The sequence below is a fragment of the Arthroderma uncinatum genome (genome assembly GCF_011692745.1).
Source record: "Arthroderma uncinatum strain CBS 119779 chromosome Unknown scaffold3, whole genome shotgun sequence".
Classification (NCBI taxonomy): domain Eukaryota; kingdom Fungi; phylum Ascomycota; class Eurotiomycetes; order Onygenales; family Arthrodermataceae; genus Arthroderma; species Arthroderma uncinatum.
Genome location: NW_022983865.1, coordinates 1,732,986 through 1,748,012, shown reverse-complemented (window position 1 = coordinate 1,748,012; position 15,027 = coordinate 1,732,986). Strand labels below are relative to the sequence as shown.

The 15,027-nt window shown below is 48.7% G+C and overlaps 4 protein-coding genes across 4 annotated transcripts; 3 read left to right on the top strand and 1 right to left on the bottom strand.

Moving 5' to 3' along the window:
• Positions 1-192: 192 nt before the first annotated feature.
• On the top strand, positions 193-2,700 carry GIQ15_04295 (uncharacterized protein; the record flags this gene model as incomplete). Its single annotated transcript, XM_033551712.1, has 3 exons — positions 193-930; positions 1,004-1,894; positions 1,969-2,700. The coding sequence occupies 3 exons, from the start codon at positions 193-195 to the stop codon at positions 2,698-2,700; spliced, it is 2,361 nt and encodes a 786-aa protein (XP_033405442.1).
• Positions 2,701-2,771: 71 nt separating this feature from the next.
• On the bottom strand, positions 2,772-3,882 carry GIQ15_04294 (uncharacterized protein; the record flags this gene model as incomplete). Its single annotated transcript, XM_033551711.1, has 2 exons — positions 2,772-2,818; positions 3,447-3,882. The coding sequence occupies 2 exons, from the start codon at positions 3,880-3,882 to the stop codon at positions 2,772-2,774; spliced, it is 483 nt and encodes a 160-aa protein (XP_033405441.1).
• Positions 3,883-9,624: 5,742 nt separating this feature from the next.
• On the top strand, positions 9,625-11,644 carry GIQ15_04293 (uncharacterized protein; the record flags this gene model as incomplete). Its single annotated transcript, XM_033551710.1, has 5 exons — positions 9,625-9,646; positions 9,802-9,917; positions 9,972-10,009; positions 10,087-11,024; positions 11,478-11,644. The coding sequence occupies 5 exons, from the start codon at positions 9,625-9,627 to the stop codon at positions 11,642-11,644; spliced, it is 1,281 nt and encodes a 426-aa protein (XP_033405440.1).
• Positions 11,645-13,223: 1,579 nt separating this feature from the next.
• On the top strand, positions 13,224-14,332 carry GIQ15_04292 (uncharacterized protein; the record flags this gene model as incomplete). The annotated part of the gene is made up of 4 exons (XM_033551709.1): positions 13,224-13,399; positions 13,493-13,676; positions 13,742-13,968; positions 14,026-14,332. The coding sequence occupies 4 exons, from the start codon at positions 13,224-13,226 to the stop codon at positions 14,330-14,332; spliced, it is 894 nt and encodes a 297-aa protein (XP_033405439.1).
• Positions 14,333-15,027: the final 695 nt, after the last annotated feature.

Here is a 15,027-nt window from a genome sequence, read left to right as displayed (position 1 = left end):
TAGACAGCTACTCTAACGCTTTTTGTTCCACAACCTCCGACTATCACCTAAAAGTAAGTTACTTAGGCTTCATGAATCAGTCAACCATATTCACCACCGCTCTATAGCAGAACCTATATACTGCGCCGGAGCCAGAACTAAGAGGTTTGTTAAGGTTGCCAAAAAAAAAGCCGCCTTCGCCACACAATCACCATGTCTGGCTCGGATATTGTTTCCACGCTGAACCTCCTCATCAAGCTCGGGTCAGAAATTAAGACCCGACTTGACTCGTTCAACCAAGCTGCCGAGGACCTTCAACTGCTGACCACCAGCCTTATACTTTTGTTGAAGGTTTTTGAGAATCCCATAAACGAGGACATCATAAAGACCCATGGGTCGGAGTTTATGAATATCCTGGATATCCTACAAAGCATTGCATATACATGCACAAAATGCGCGAAGGCCCTGGACATTGACCTTGCTGGAACAATAACTGCGAGTAAGAACCTAGAAGCGCGTGGCAAGAAATTTGTCCAGCGGATACGGGCTTTCAGCAGGATGCCTGACCTTCTTGCTGAAATTAAACGCAAGACCGAACAACTTGAAAAGGTATGCAGCGCAGTGTCTGTTACAATTCTTAGCGACATTAGAGAACAAAGGAAGCCGACGAGTGGAAAGGAAACTATTGAATCCACCCCCGTCGTGAAAACACAATTTGTATATAAAAACATACTCGACCTTGACCTCAGCACGGATTTTGCTAGTGTCGACCAGATGGTGGGAAACCTCATGAGGGAATGCAAACACCTTCATCAACGACTCCAGGAGGCTACTCTATTTCCCGACACGTCGGCTATTAAAGATTATCAAACGCTGAACCCAGAAGGAGCATCATTTTGGAAGGATAGATTTCAAAAAGATGAACTCAGCGCCTCGGCTCTTCGCTATGAGGTAAGGACGCTTAAAGCGTCCCCTTTATTCCTGAATATCACCGCATAATGCTAATATATCGCTTTCTTGACAGACATTATACGTTTCTTGGGCACGCTTCGTCCATGAGGTAGAAACGTCTTTTATTCTCAAAAAGATACCGACTGGGATTTTTCGAACTGGAAACATCGACCTCCTTCACAAGCAAGGATCTCACTATTGCATCGATCGAAGCGGCACGCGTCGTCTTTCCACCATCCGGCCTCTCTGGCTTCCGGCTCTTCGGTTTGCTCTCGACCCGCTGCACAAGGGTTACGTTAAGCCTCGGGACTATTTCAATCTTCTTCACGACTTCTCCTTATCGGAGACACTTAGAAGATTGGTCCTCGAAAGCGCAGGCTATGGTACACTCGTTGAATGTGAAAGGGCATCCGGGGATCTTGCTTTCCCGGCGGCAATTGAGTCCCCTTCCGATCACGTCGGCTGGATCTCCGCTCAAATCGTTGCCGTTCCAACACCCGATGAACTTGGAATCGTTACCGAGCGGGAGGTCATGGAATCAAGCAGCGACGATCTCTTTGCTTACTTTAATGATATTACTCAAGACGTTCACGTTTACGTTCGCTACCTTCAGACCGGTCAAATCGAGCGTAAGAATATCTCAACGCAAGTTCGTCCGATCGGGGGCATTTCTATTGGCGCTGCATTGTCTATCCGGCATGAGCTGGAATCAGGTGATCATGCCTGGAGCTGTGATCTTCACATCACCGAGTTCAAGGCATATTACGGGGGGCAGTACGTTATTACGGCGGGCGTGGGTTCAACTTCTATTGTGTTTTCCACGAGGCCTCTCAAGGCTTCCTTCGATAAGATGTTACGCGACGACAACAACTCCTCAACTTCTACCATACCGGAGTTTGACTGTATGCTTCTGGGGCCGTCGAAGGTATTCATTAACCCACCGAAAGTTGGCGAAAAGGTCCAGGTATGTACTATTTCTACCAGAGTACCGTGCGGTACATCTACCGGGTTGCAATTCTCATTCCGTGATTTGGCCAGATCGAGTACGACGGATTTTGGTATGATTCGAGAGTCACGGCAGTGGACAGCGATGAGATAGAGTATGTCGACTGGGACAGTTTACCAGAGCAAGTCCCAACCAACATTACAGAGGCTCAGGACGATAGTAACTGGGATGAGGAAGATAGCGGTAGCTTTTTTTTTTCGGAAGAGCAGTTAACACAACTCGGAAAGGGCACGCGGCGGCTATGGCGACCATGGCGGAAAGACATCAGAAGGTACGACGTTCGGCCTTACCGCTGCTTCCATATCGGCGACTCTGTCGAGGCACCCGTCATGTACCCGGATTTTCGATTCCACTATCATGTTACCGACAACTCGCAGCTCTACCTTCCTGCTCGAATTGTTGACGTCCAAGGTGACCAGTATGTGATTGAATTCAGTCCGGCGCTTTCGGTTCATGGGTGGTGGCCGGGAAGAATGCCCAAGGGTAAACAAGTGGACCTAGTGCCGGGATCAGGCATAAAGGTAGAAAACCCGTTCGACTTTAATCGCCTGACGGTAGGCATGGAACAGGTACGTCCTTTCTCTGCGGGGCCGCGACCGGTTTTGGGTGGTCAGTCAGCAAAGCCGTCTGGGTGGAGTTCATTTCAGGGCGTTCACCTCCGCAACCTTGAGGATCTTTTGGAGCGGAGTCTTTGGAACGACGACCACGGGGGTCAGCAAACCGGCGGCCAGAGGGACCGGAGCCCATTTGTGAATGAGGAATAAATGCATCGTATACTCTCAGCAGGATACAGAGCTGGTCAAGGTATCTCGGATTCGGAAAGTAACAGAAGCAGTTAGACTTCCGTCACGACGGGTCGGAACCGATCCACAGGCTCAACCTCTGACCCATCATTTGGCCCGACCCATAGTCTAACCCACGGGAGGCCTATGCCTCGACCCAAGCCCGTGGCTTAGAGCACAGGTGGCGATGTCGCTCCGGAGGGTCAGCCGGGTCTTTATTTTGGCAGCGACGTGGATCTTCTCAATAATGATACAAACCTACATTAATAAAAAATTGGCTCTTTTATTCGTGGTTAAATGGCTGTCAAAAGTAGAGATCGATAAATGTCTATCTACGGTGGATGCTAAATACAGTAACGTAGCTCACCACCACAAGATGACCACCCAATCGTAAATATTTTCACCCACCAGCCACCATCTACAAAACGCTATATAATGGTCAATGAGGCTGCAATTGCAGCTGCGATTAAAGATTTAAAGTCGCAAGAGACTCCTAATTACTCACAAACTGCAAGAAAGTGGAAAGTCGACCGGAAAACGCTTGCGCGCCGCTATTCTGGCCAAACTGTATCGAATCAAGAGGCCGGGTCACGATATCGCAAAAGTTATCAGGTTCACAAGAGGAAGGACTCCTAGGGCATATTACTCGATTGGCCCGTAGGGGCCTATCACCTACGCCTAATATCATTGCAAGAACTGTTCGAGGGTGGAGTCCGCATAGCCGTCACCGTCGTTAGACGACAGGTCGTCGTCGGTGTCGTCGTCCGGGTCCTCTGACTCTGTGTCGGATCTAGACTCGGAGAGCGGCTTGCTATGAACAGCTTTTGACAATTTTGACGGCTTTCCCGGTTGCTTGTACGTCGCCCCGTTGCCGGGCGCTCGCTCTCTACGCACAGTGTGTGCTGGTATTACGATCCTCCTGCGAGATACGCTATTGCCGCGGACAGGCCGCCGAACCGCTTTTGATGGCTTTCCGGTTTTCTTGGGGGACGCGCCCCCATCGTCGGACCTACCAGAAAGATAGGGCGACGTCATATCCGTGTCGGAGCCCACATCGGACTCGGGGGCACTGGAGGGGCAGAACGAAGCTGTGCTTGCTTCGCTGTCGCTGTCGCTGCTGCCCTCGCCGCTAGAGTCACGGCGACGCTGCCTGCGCCGGGACATTGGCCCGAAGGCGACACTGATCACAAATGTAGGTGGGTATTAAGGCGGGGTGGGACTTGCTGCACGGGTGAAGAGAGAAGTCGGCAGTGGGAATGAGGAGTTGAACGACGCATGGGGGAGAGGTATCTTGAGCAGTGCATAGAGGGTACCTTGGGAGGGGGGGTTCCTGGGGAGAATATATAGGAGCCGTCCGCGCTCAGCGTGGCAGGGGTCGATGAGCGACATCATTCTTGGCACCAGCGCAGGAAATGGAGTCCAAGGTGATGGAGGGTGATTGAGCGATCGAGCGCACGGAGAATGGGCGGTTGCATGCTAATTCACATTCGACGTCGCGAGCGAAGTGTCAACTGCAACAGTCACGTGAGAGTGATCGGTGGTGCGTGTGCGGTACTGTGGACGGTCCCAGAGCTTCCGCGCACGCCCACGTTGCGCGAGAATGGCCGGATCTGGCCCGCAGATCGAGCCTCATTCGGCCTTCCGGGCGTAAATCGAAATGTTAAGTATAATTCGGTCTTGAACGATAGAGTAAGGACATAAAACAAACCGTTATTACCTTATTGTATTAGAAGCGTATCAAAACAATACAGGCCACGTTGCCAGCACCCAACACAGCCAGAATATGATGCTGACCGAATTATCGAAGTCCATGCAAGGTTGGGGTTGGTCGGTACCACACCTTTCAGGAAAGTACGTATGCAAGAGCCTTAGTTCCTCTATTGCGATGCACTTTGGCGCCATTTCCCCGTATTATTTGAGTGCAACAGCACCCATTTATCTTCGCCGTTTCCGTGGAAATTACCAGGAGATATATTTGGAAATTTCCGCCACTGCCAGGTTACTATTCACGGCAGCCTCAACGGTCGCAGCAATCAATCGATCAAAAATCCCTAGTACAACCATGATCAAGAACTTAAATAGCATCTGGGATATCTCAAAAGATACGCTTCAACTAATGAGATCCCTGGTTCCAAGATTCACCAACCTACGTAAACTAGAGATCACTTGCAATGTTCACGGCACACTTAGTTTACTGTTTATTAAATTTTTCTTCATGTATCTTAGTGCAAGTGACACAGGCTGCATAGCTGCTGACAAAGCGGCTGGGACGGCGTAAATGAATCAATCAATCATCAATCAATCATCAATCAATCAGATCATTTTCTCTCGGAGGCGACCAATCAACCAATAGGGTGGCGTCTCTACGGAACACAGCGGAACAGCAATGTGATGCTGTAAAACCCGGAACACTACAGGAAAGGTCGCAAAATGGGTGTAAAATAGATGAATGATGATGATATCTAGGCTACCAGGCCATTTTGGGCCTCTATATATGTGTGTGGGAAAGGGCTAACCCTACATGAGCCGTGTATAAGTGGATGTGCGGGTGGGGCGTATGAGGTCACGTGATGCAATATCCGACATTTTCTAATCTAGCTAGTGAAACTTTAAACTTCTTAATAATATACTTTGTAATACTATATCATTAGCATTTTTATTAAAAATATTGCTTTTTTTATCAGCGTGGGACCCATGGGCGGCCAATTTACCCATTTAGCTAAAGGTGGACCACCCAGGGCGGGTTAAGCCCCTAAGTGGGCCGCCCATATGGGCGGTGGGCGCGCACCCACCCACTGGCCCATAGGTTTTGACCCGTCCATCCTCATGTCTATGATTGGTCCTTTTGCAATAAGTCATATTATAAGAAAACGAAGCGAAGGGCAGTACGGGGAAGAGTTATAAATAAATATGATTTTTAGAGTACCTATACAGCCTTGAGTGACGGAAGAGTTTATTTGTCTTTCCTAGGTTTCTATATAACTACTACAAAGGAACCTGAAATCATGAAGGCTATCATTCTATGAACTCGATACGTAAATGGCGGATAAGCTAAAAATCGAGGTTAATTCCGACGGGACAGTGGATCGGCCCACACTTTTCTGAAGTCGTCAATTATTAGTTAACTCGTGAACTACATGAAAGGGGACCGATAATCACGTGATATCCGTCTCGAAGAAAATGTGTTGGACCAGCGAAAGGCTTTCTGACGGGTAGACTATTCGAGAAAGGGAATATCAAATATAGTTATAGAAGGTATCTCCCGTGCTCTAATATTCTGTTTCCTGATAAGTTTCTATCCTAATTATTCGACGGCTGAAACCTATTTGAGACTTTGCAAACGTTAGATGCTAACCTAGCCTACGTAGACGTAGTTATCCCGTCTCTCTATTGTCTAACTAGATACCTAAAGGAAATAATAGTAATACTGCTCTCCTTTAACAACGGCGGCCACAATCGGAGAAGTTTGCTTTGCTTTAGGTAACAGATTGGGACCAAGCGAGTACCTATGATAAGGACTCACTCATATGTAGTATACACTACTCTATCGAGTGGAAGGTTACTGTAAATAGAAAGATGGTCTCGAGGGATAAATCTGGTGCTGGCATCAGACTCATACTAGGACCTTTTTTTGCGGCGGAAGCTGAACAAGCTTTTACGTAGAAAACTTTCCTACAGTTAGATTTATATTCGACAACCTTTAATATATACTTTTTAATCGATTTGTAATCTTCAGACATAGTGGTTATTAATAAAACAATATTTATACGTTATTAATAGAGATGTTGTTACGTTGCTGTAGTACGTAACGTTGATGTGGCCAGCACCCATTATATGAGTTTGTGGCACGGGTAGACTGAAGAAAAATGAGCTCAAGCAGTTGATCACCTTGTCAACAGACGAATCATATTTGGGAGGTTTGAGACGCCCTTCCTGGTCCCTATCAACGGAGTAGGCAGGTGAACGATGATATGATGGCTCAGACACAGAAGGTAACACACTTTCATTATTGGCATCATTGAAATGCCATGGTTTGCTAATCCTGATACGCAACTCCTGAGCCCCTGTTCGTACGGAGATGTTTGCTCGTTTCCATCTAAACTGGCGGCTACAGTCTGGGGCCAGCCACCGTCAATCCTAACTGGCTTTGTCTAAGTGGATTGGGGCTCGGGTAACCTGCAACCTGCAAGCGAAAGTTACTCTCCACGCAGCAAAGAGAATTAGGTCAGAGGCCGATGCTAGTATCCAATAGCATTGAGACTTTGCCATCGACTCCGTCATGGCTTTCCATCGGGACTTACGAGTGCAAACTTATCCAGCCATGGCTAGGTGGAAGTGGTGGTAATGGTTTGGTCTTAAGTTTAATATGTGTTTTCCCGTCTCCCAAGTAAATCGTGAGACTGGCCAGACAACCTCGAACGCGGTTTTGAGATGGTTCAACAGCCGCCAACTTGGGATTGATCAGAATATTGACGCCAAACACGCACGGGCTGCTGAAAACTTAAGCCTTTGCCACGCGTCTAGTACTACATACGGAGTATCCTTCATCATACCGTTACCCTTCATACCCTTACCGCATGGTTTATATAACTCCTTGGGGCCTTCACCTTGCTTCAAGCTCAGTCAGGCGAGGTCTCGCAACCTGACCATCGAAGACGTCGTATGCCTTCGCGGCAGTGAAACTGAGCTTACTGAGCAAAATGGAAGGATCACCCACTGACAACAAGGGACCTCGGATGTTATCCGTCATGTGGACTCTGTTCAGCATTTCGACCGCGATGCTCTTCACGAGACTGTGGATACGCACCCACCTCACGAAGCAGCTAAGCTGGGATGATGGTTTTATGGTCCTAGCTGCGGTAAGCTACTTCTCTCATACACGGTATATACTTGAAATGACACAGGTTTCTTTGTGATTATTATTACTAGGTTTGCGGATGCATCAACTCGGCCTTGCTCACCGTCGCTATCAGTGGCGGCCTAGGGCGCCGTTGGGCCTATCTTGACAAGGACCAGCGCATACAAATCGTCAAGTACACCTGGCTTTCGCAACCCTATCTGTTGAACGGAGATTCGGTGTAATACTGCCTGATCGTACGAAACACGTTAGTCAACTACGCCGTTTCATTAAATATCAGTGTCAGCTCTCCATCATCGAACAAATGCTACGCCCGGCGTTTTAACGCCTGTTTCAGCTGTAGCTGGCATCTCCGCGATGGCAAGATACATGGCCGTATGAGGAACATAAATAGGAGCTCAATATCGTGTATTTAGATGATCAGTGCTTGATAGATTGAAATCTCATAGATTGCTCCAGACCCACCTGACCAATCAAATCAATCAAATATCTCGTATCTCAGACTATCATATCATGTGTATAAACTGGGGAAAGGTCTCCGCTATGCTACTTATCATACGCATTATAGAGAGGGCAAAACGTCAAGCGCTCTATTTCTACGCAAGTATAATCCTGCTGACCCTCATCAACACAGGATGCGTGTACATTATGGTGGGCCAATGCCGACCCCCTAATGCATTTTGGGATCTAACGCTTAAGGGGAGCTGCTGGAATCCAAGTGTCCTGCGGAACTACACCTTTCTTCAGAGTGGTTAGTTAAAACACTTCCTGCAGTATAAAAGAGATTGTATGCTAAATATAACCCGGCAGCTTCGTCCGCCTTATCAGACCTAGTGCTTGCAGGGTATCCTATATTTGTTGTCTCTAGACTGCAAATGCCACTACGCGTCAAACTCGCGCTTGCATGTATCCTTTCGCTTGGTCTAGTGTAGAAACCCACCCCTCTCTATTTCTATTTGGGCGAAAATTGGTTTGCCAAATTTTCTAACCCCTCTACGTATAATAATAGTGCTTTTGCCGGAGCTGTTATAAAAGCCTCTTACCTTACCCGGCTTACCGATCGTACGAACTATTCCTGGAACCGCATCGACTTGGCTACCTGGGCGGTAGTTGAGCAATACCTTGTCATTATTGCAGCCTGTGTGCCTACCCTCGGCCCGCTATTTAAACTTAGCCGCCGCGACAGGTCCTATCAAGGAGGTGGACTATCAATATACAGAAGATACCGCAGACAGAAAAATTCTGGGTCAAGCTCTTCGCGGAAAGCATCGCTTGGGATCGTTCCCGAGGGCGGCGTGCCTAGGCAAGTAGCGCCAGGGAAGCGCAAAAGAGGTTTCAGAGGGATATACAGCGTGTCCTCTATAATAAGGGGAACCAGCTTTGCCCTGTCTCAATATGACAACGGGCACACCCAGATTCAGAGTGAAGCGGACAGCAACCAGGAGGCCATGATTGATAAAACAGAGGAGCAAGGGGATGGGATCACAAAGGTGACAGAGGTGCATGTCAGGACAGGGGATCAGGGTAACATACAGGAAGACTGGGATCATAGGATCAAGCCATGGGAATCAAAGAGTTCCTCATAATGTGCCTACAATGAGGAGGTTAGGGGGTAATCATTTTGTCCATGGTCATAAATATGAAGAGATCTTTAATGACTCATAAAGTACCCTAGGTTATTGGGGATAGAATTTCACACAATAGATGGCGCTGCGAAGCATTTGAAGGTACAAGTCACTAGCCATCCCCCTTAGTCTCGATATATAGTACAGCATGCGCTGACTCTTACCCTCGTAGTACATGTTCGCTGATAGTGTTGTATACAACCGTCAAGATAGATTCTCGGGATCGGCCGCACCTTGCGTTCGGGGTCAGGGGCGGGGGAGACGCGACCATACGTAGACACCCACGGTGCATAGTGGCCGTGGATCTATATTAAACTATAGTCGCAGGCGTTAGAGCCATTGTATCTCAATATCAGAGGTATAGTAAACGATCGGGATAGAAGTAGTAACGTAGAGGGGTCGAGATCATTTAATAGTTACGACATGCCGGCTGGCAAAGTCTTCGGTACCTGGAAAGATTCTTTCGGAAGTTCTCTTTATCTTACTCTGTACCTAGAGCATCTCAGCAAGAAACCGCCTAGGCCCATCACTATTACCTCACTGCAGTAATCAACAGTATAAAATCCGTTGGCTGGATGATGACTGAGATAATGGAACCAGGAACCGCATACCCTAACCCAGAATCTATATTGCTTGAAAGCCCCGAGAAGTGGAGCCACGATATTCTCGACTTCCAAAAGAATACCGAACACAGTGCTATCCCAGAGCTCCTATCTGTACGTGAGGTAGACACCGAACCCCAAAGGCAAACATCGCTGACAAAGTATTAGCACGTCTTCCTCGCCATTGCCAAAAACAACCTCACTTTGTCGGGACTTAATTTTTGAAATATCTCTACAACCACTGATCTATCTGGCTTATACTGTAGCTTAATCTACTCGCCAGCTCTCAAGGTATCGTCCAATACCAAGAAAGTATGGCGAGCAGCCAGTCAACGCCCCAGGTGGGCCTCATGCCCCAAAACACACGCGACCATGCCACCCAAATTGAAGCAGACATCAGAGCTATAGAGGAGTACCGAGCGAATCCATTAGGCAAGAACAGAAACCCAACATGGAATATGATCAAGACCTTCATGGAAAGCGTAGAGGACTACTTGGAGAAGACCCGCGACCTTGCAACCACCCATGAGATGATGGCAGAGATAAACGCGTCGAACAAAGCGCAGGAGGAAATGAAAAAGGACATAATACAGATCAAAAACCTCCTTATAGCCCCAAATAGTAAAGCAAACAGACTGACTTACGCGCAAGCAGTGAATCGTCCCCAATTCACGCAGCCCACCCCGGCACCACGACCCACGAACGGTCAACGCGAACTGCTGGTGAAGCTAAACGAACCAAACCCAACCGCGGCTACAAGACAGGCAACAGCTGAAGAAATAAAGGAAAAGGTCAACTCAGTACTCAGAAACAACCAGGAACAGAATCTGAAGGAAATCCAAATTATTGCAGTCAAAAGACACCCTAGCGGTGACCTGACCCTCTACACAAACAGCCAGGCAGACGCAAAAAGAATGATCTCATATAGAAACGGATGGACAAAATCTCTGGGAGAGAAGGCATCCATAAAGGTCCCCACCTACGGAATATTGATTCATGGAATCAGCACGCAGATGGAAGCAGAAAATCAAATAGAAATGGAAGAGAAAATCAGGTGGAACAACCCATCGTTAGCTACGGCGCGAGTGGCGTACTCGGGATGGCTTAAGAGGGACAGAGGGAATAAGCGAGCGTCTTCGGTTGTAGTAGAATTCGAGAAGGAAGAGGACGCAGACTATGCTATACAGAATGGAATCGTATTTGGAGCTCAAATCTTTGCTTGTAACTTCTACGATAGAAGCTGCAAGCTCAAACACTGCTTCCGATGCCAGAAGTATGGACATATAGGGACTCATTGCAAAGCAGTAGAGAAATGCGGATACTGTGCGGGCGAACATGAAACGAGAACATGTATAGAAAGAGATAATCCAGGATCGAAACCAAAATGTGCAAACTGCGAGGGAGAGCACCCAACCTGGAGCCCTCAATGTAGTAGACGAAAAGAGGAATACGAATGCCTCGCGGAAAGAATGAAAAGCATGCCGTACACACACAGGGAGGCATCTCTCAGATATGGAAACCACACCGATATTAGGAACCGTCAACCAGGAGAAAGTTACACAACGCAGGTCGCTAGGGGGAGAACGCAGGACAGGAACGTTACCAAACCTACGGCTGGCCCCAGAAAAAGCAAATCACCAAGGAAGGACCTAAGGCAAGCTACAACAGCAACAGCTAACGGCGACACGACTAGACGTGCCCTTCAACAACTTGACCTTAACTCAAGGCCGACGATTTTGGCAAGGAACACTCAACACAACAAGAGGCAAGCATGCGAGACCGAAGAGTCTCCCATAGCGTCACAGGATACAATCATGACCATGACCCCTGTTGATGGATAGAACGACCTTATCGATCCTACAATACAATGTCAACAAATCAAGAGAACAGGTAATGGCGCCGCTGATGGCCGATGATAACACACATGGATATGATATTATCGCAATCCAGGAACCATGGAGGAACCCCTTCCAAAACACAACCTTCCACCCGCTGAAAGACCGATTCGACCTAGTGTACAAGGACGACCAGGACACAAGGGTCTGTTTCTTTATCAACCGAAGACTGTTAGGGTCATGGACATATACACACCATACGAAGGATCTGAGCACGATCCACATCGAGATATGGGAAGAAGACATTAAACGAAAGATTCATGTACACAATGTGTACAATCCAATACCATTCCATGAGAGTAGGGGTGCCTACTTCAGCACGATACCAGCGCTATGGAAGGCATTAGAAGAGAATAAAGAAGACGAGCACATTGTACTGGGAGACTTTAATCTTCACCACCCGATGTGGGCAGGACAGCAGACCAGAAGAACCTCAGAAAAAGCCGACGACCTCCTCGATCTGATAGCAGAATACGACCTGAAACTCTTGCTACCAGTAGGCACGAAGACAAGACAAGAACAAGGGGAACCAAGCACCATCGATCTGGTATTCAGCACGACTCTCCTGGCAGATGTATAAACTGTACGAGATAAGCCTTGCCATCCAAATCTTTAATCACTAGATGAACATCTGCTCGACAGTCATGGTGATAATATTTGAGCCCGGCTATTATTGTTTCCTTTCGTCGATATTTCTCTTGTATAAAGCTCTTATGCTCAGTCCATGGCTTGGTGACACCTCCTGGGATTGGGTTTTGTGTATCCGGCATGATTTGAGGTGTGGGGGATAGAAGGCCATATCTAGCCATCAGGGACTATCCAAGTTATAGCTACTTGTGGCCGAGCAGAAGCGTGATTAAAAAAGCGTAGCCTCCATTTGTTTACATGTATAAAATGCATTTCTGCCAGACGTCACTTTTACCGCCCGCTAAAAATAGCATTGTTGGAGCGCTTAGGATGAACAGGGGTAAATTGTGGAGCCATCATAAGTTTATCCACAAAAGTGAGTCGCCCATTCATCCATATAGCTGCCGCTTGCTACAGTAGATTCACTAGCACGACTATCTGCTTCCTGGCTTCCTGGCTCCCTGGGTTTCTGGCTTTCATCATTTACTCAGCTACACACGCTAGAGGGGTCACCCTTCGCCCGCGAGGCACCGTTCCTGGTGGCTCGTCCTCCTTCGCGCCAAGTTCACCTTCATTCACCCTTATTCCTCTGCATTCACCTGCATTCACCCGAGCTGCGATGGCGGGCCGATTAGCATGGAATCGCCAGACCTCGCGACTCCAAAAATGGAGCGGCCTCATGGAAGAGTGGCCTCCCAAAGCAGAGGCGGGTACTCGCGTAAATATAAATATACCCTCCATCTGCCTTCCTCTCTCCACACTCCCTTGACAGCTATCCTAACTTACCTTCGCCCATCTTGTCTTATACCCATTACAAGATACCATCCCTTTGTTTCCAAGTCAATGTGCCACTGCCCGTCTTTGAAGCCGATTCGTGCCCTGGTGACGGCATAGGACTATGGGCATCGAACGCAGAGGGGCCGTTGGCCGCAAGCAGCGCACGTACACAACGGGCCTACCCCAGGGCTACTTCGCACAAGTACGTGAGCAGCACGCCCAAGATGGACCGACAAAGAGGGTGCCTCCGCCCAACACCCAGGTTAGCATGCGGACGCTGATGAACAAGCTTGAACAGTAAGTCCTCGGCCGTCGACCCCTTCGAAACGCACTGCTGGCTGAACTTCGACTTCCAGATATTGTCCCGGCGAGCACAAACCAAACACCCAGGGAGTGGATCAAGACGCTCGAGGCTCCCGACGCAAAGGCATTCTTCAACTGGCTGAGGGTGACCCACGGGACATCCATCAAGAGAGAGTCAGTCCCGCATAGCTACTGGCGTCGTATAATGGTGTTCTACCGAAATACTGAGCACCGATCGGTAGACAAGGCGATACAGGAGGATGTCGAAGCTGTGAGCCTCTCTTCCTCCCAGACGATCGTCTCCGAGCAGGCTAACAAAGGCGGTTTCTCGTCGAGCTAAGCAAGGACTGGGGGCTCCTTCCGCCAAAGCCAAAGGAGCCGGCGAGCAAGAAGGTGATATACAGTATACTCGTCACCAACTGGGCACGATGCGAGAAAGTATACGCCGACGAGAGGCAGCGGCTGCAGGTATCAGCAGGTATCCTCCTCGGTTGCATCTCCTCATCCCGTATAGTGTCCCTTTTCGACACTCGCAAAGGTGAGTCCTCCGCGCAAACGCAGCAGTAAACGCAAATGTCGGCCGTCTCGTCAAGTAAAAGAACTAGTTGCCACCCCTCAAGGGTGCAGTCACGGCTCGACGAATGCGCACCCCAAGCCAAGACGCAGAAAGTCTTTGATCCCTCGAGCCCGGTCGCTAATGGCTTAGATCCCCCCGTCGGGACAGGGCTCGAGCCAGCTGACCTTACTTCCGATGTCTCCGGCGAGGGAGACTTCAACCTGGCGGACCTCGCTCCCGACGGAAGCGTGACCGACGACGGCTTCAACGCGGGCCCAGAGGAGACGGGGCCATCGTGTGGAGACATATCTCGTTCTATATCGTCCGCAACCCCGAGCCCTGTCGACCAAACATACTCGTCGCGAAGGTAACGCTCATCCACACCAAGCGCGATAACAGAATCTATCATGCACCGTGCGAACGAATTCCCTTACCCCTCTGACCGTGTACCCTTGCTGACCGAGGCTGTAGTAAGATATTCACTACTCCAACACCCCGAGCCTCTTCGATCTCCTCGGACAGCTCCTGTCAATGGCGGTCAAGGATGAAATCTTCGTAGCGGGGTTCACGACGCTCGAAGACTTCTACTAGTAAGATATCCCCGACTATAAAGCTAGCATGCAGCTGAAGGTTAAGAGGAAAAAACTCGACCTGCCAACATTCCGTAATCCCGAACGCACGGCAAATGGGTACTGTATCTCACCCACGATGGCTCTAAAGGGCGCCGTGTGATCCAGCATACTTAGGAGCCTTGGAATATACGCCGGGCTGAAGCACAGCTTTAGCCAATATAAAATCCGGCGTTTTGCCATCAACGTCCTTAATGGTAAATCCTTCGTTTACCGTCGGGAAATACCTCCTTCCGCAGTTTATTGACACAGGGAATGAGCGGTTGGTAATCCTCCGTGAAGTGTTCAGTTGTTAAACGGGGGTCGGTATCTAGGTCTTAGCTAGTGTCCGGACGGGGCTTGCTGTCGGAGAAGGATAGAACGATAGTAAGGCCGTTTATTAGAAGCGAGGCACTATATACTGATAGCGGCTCGGTTCCCTGGGTGGTTTTGTTGGG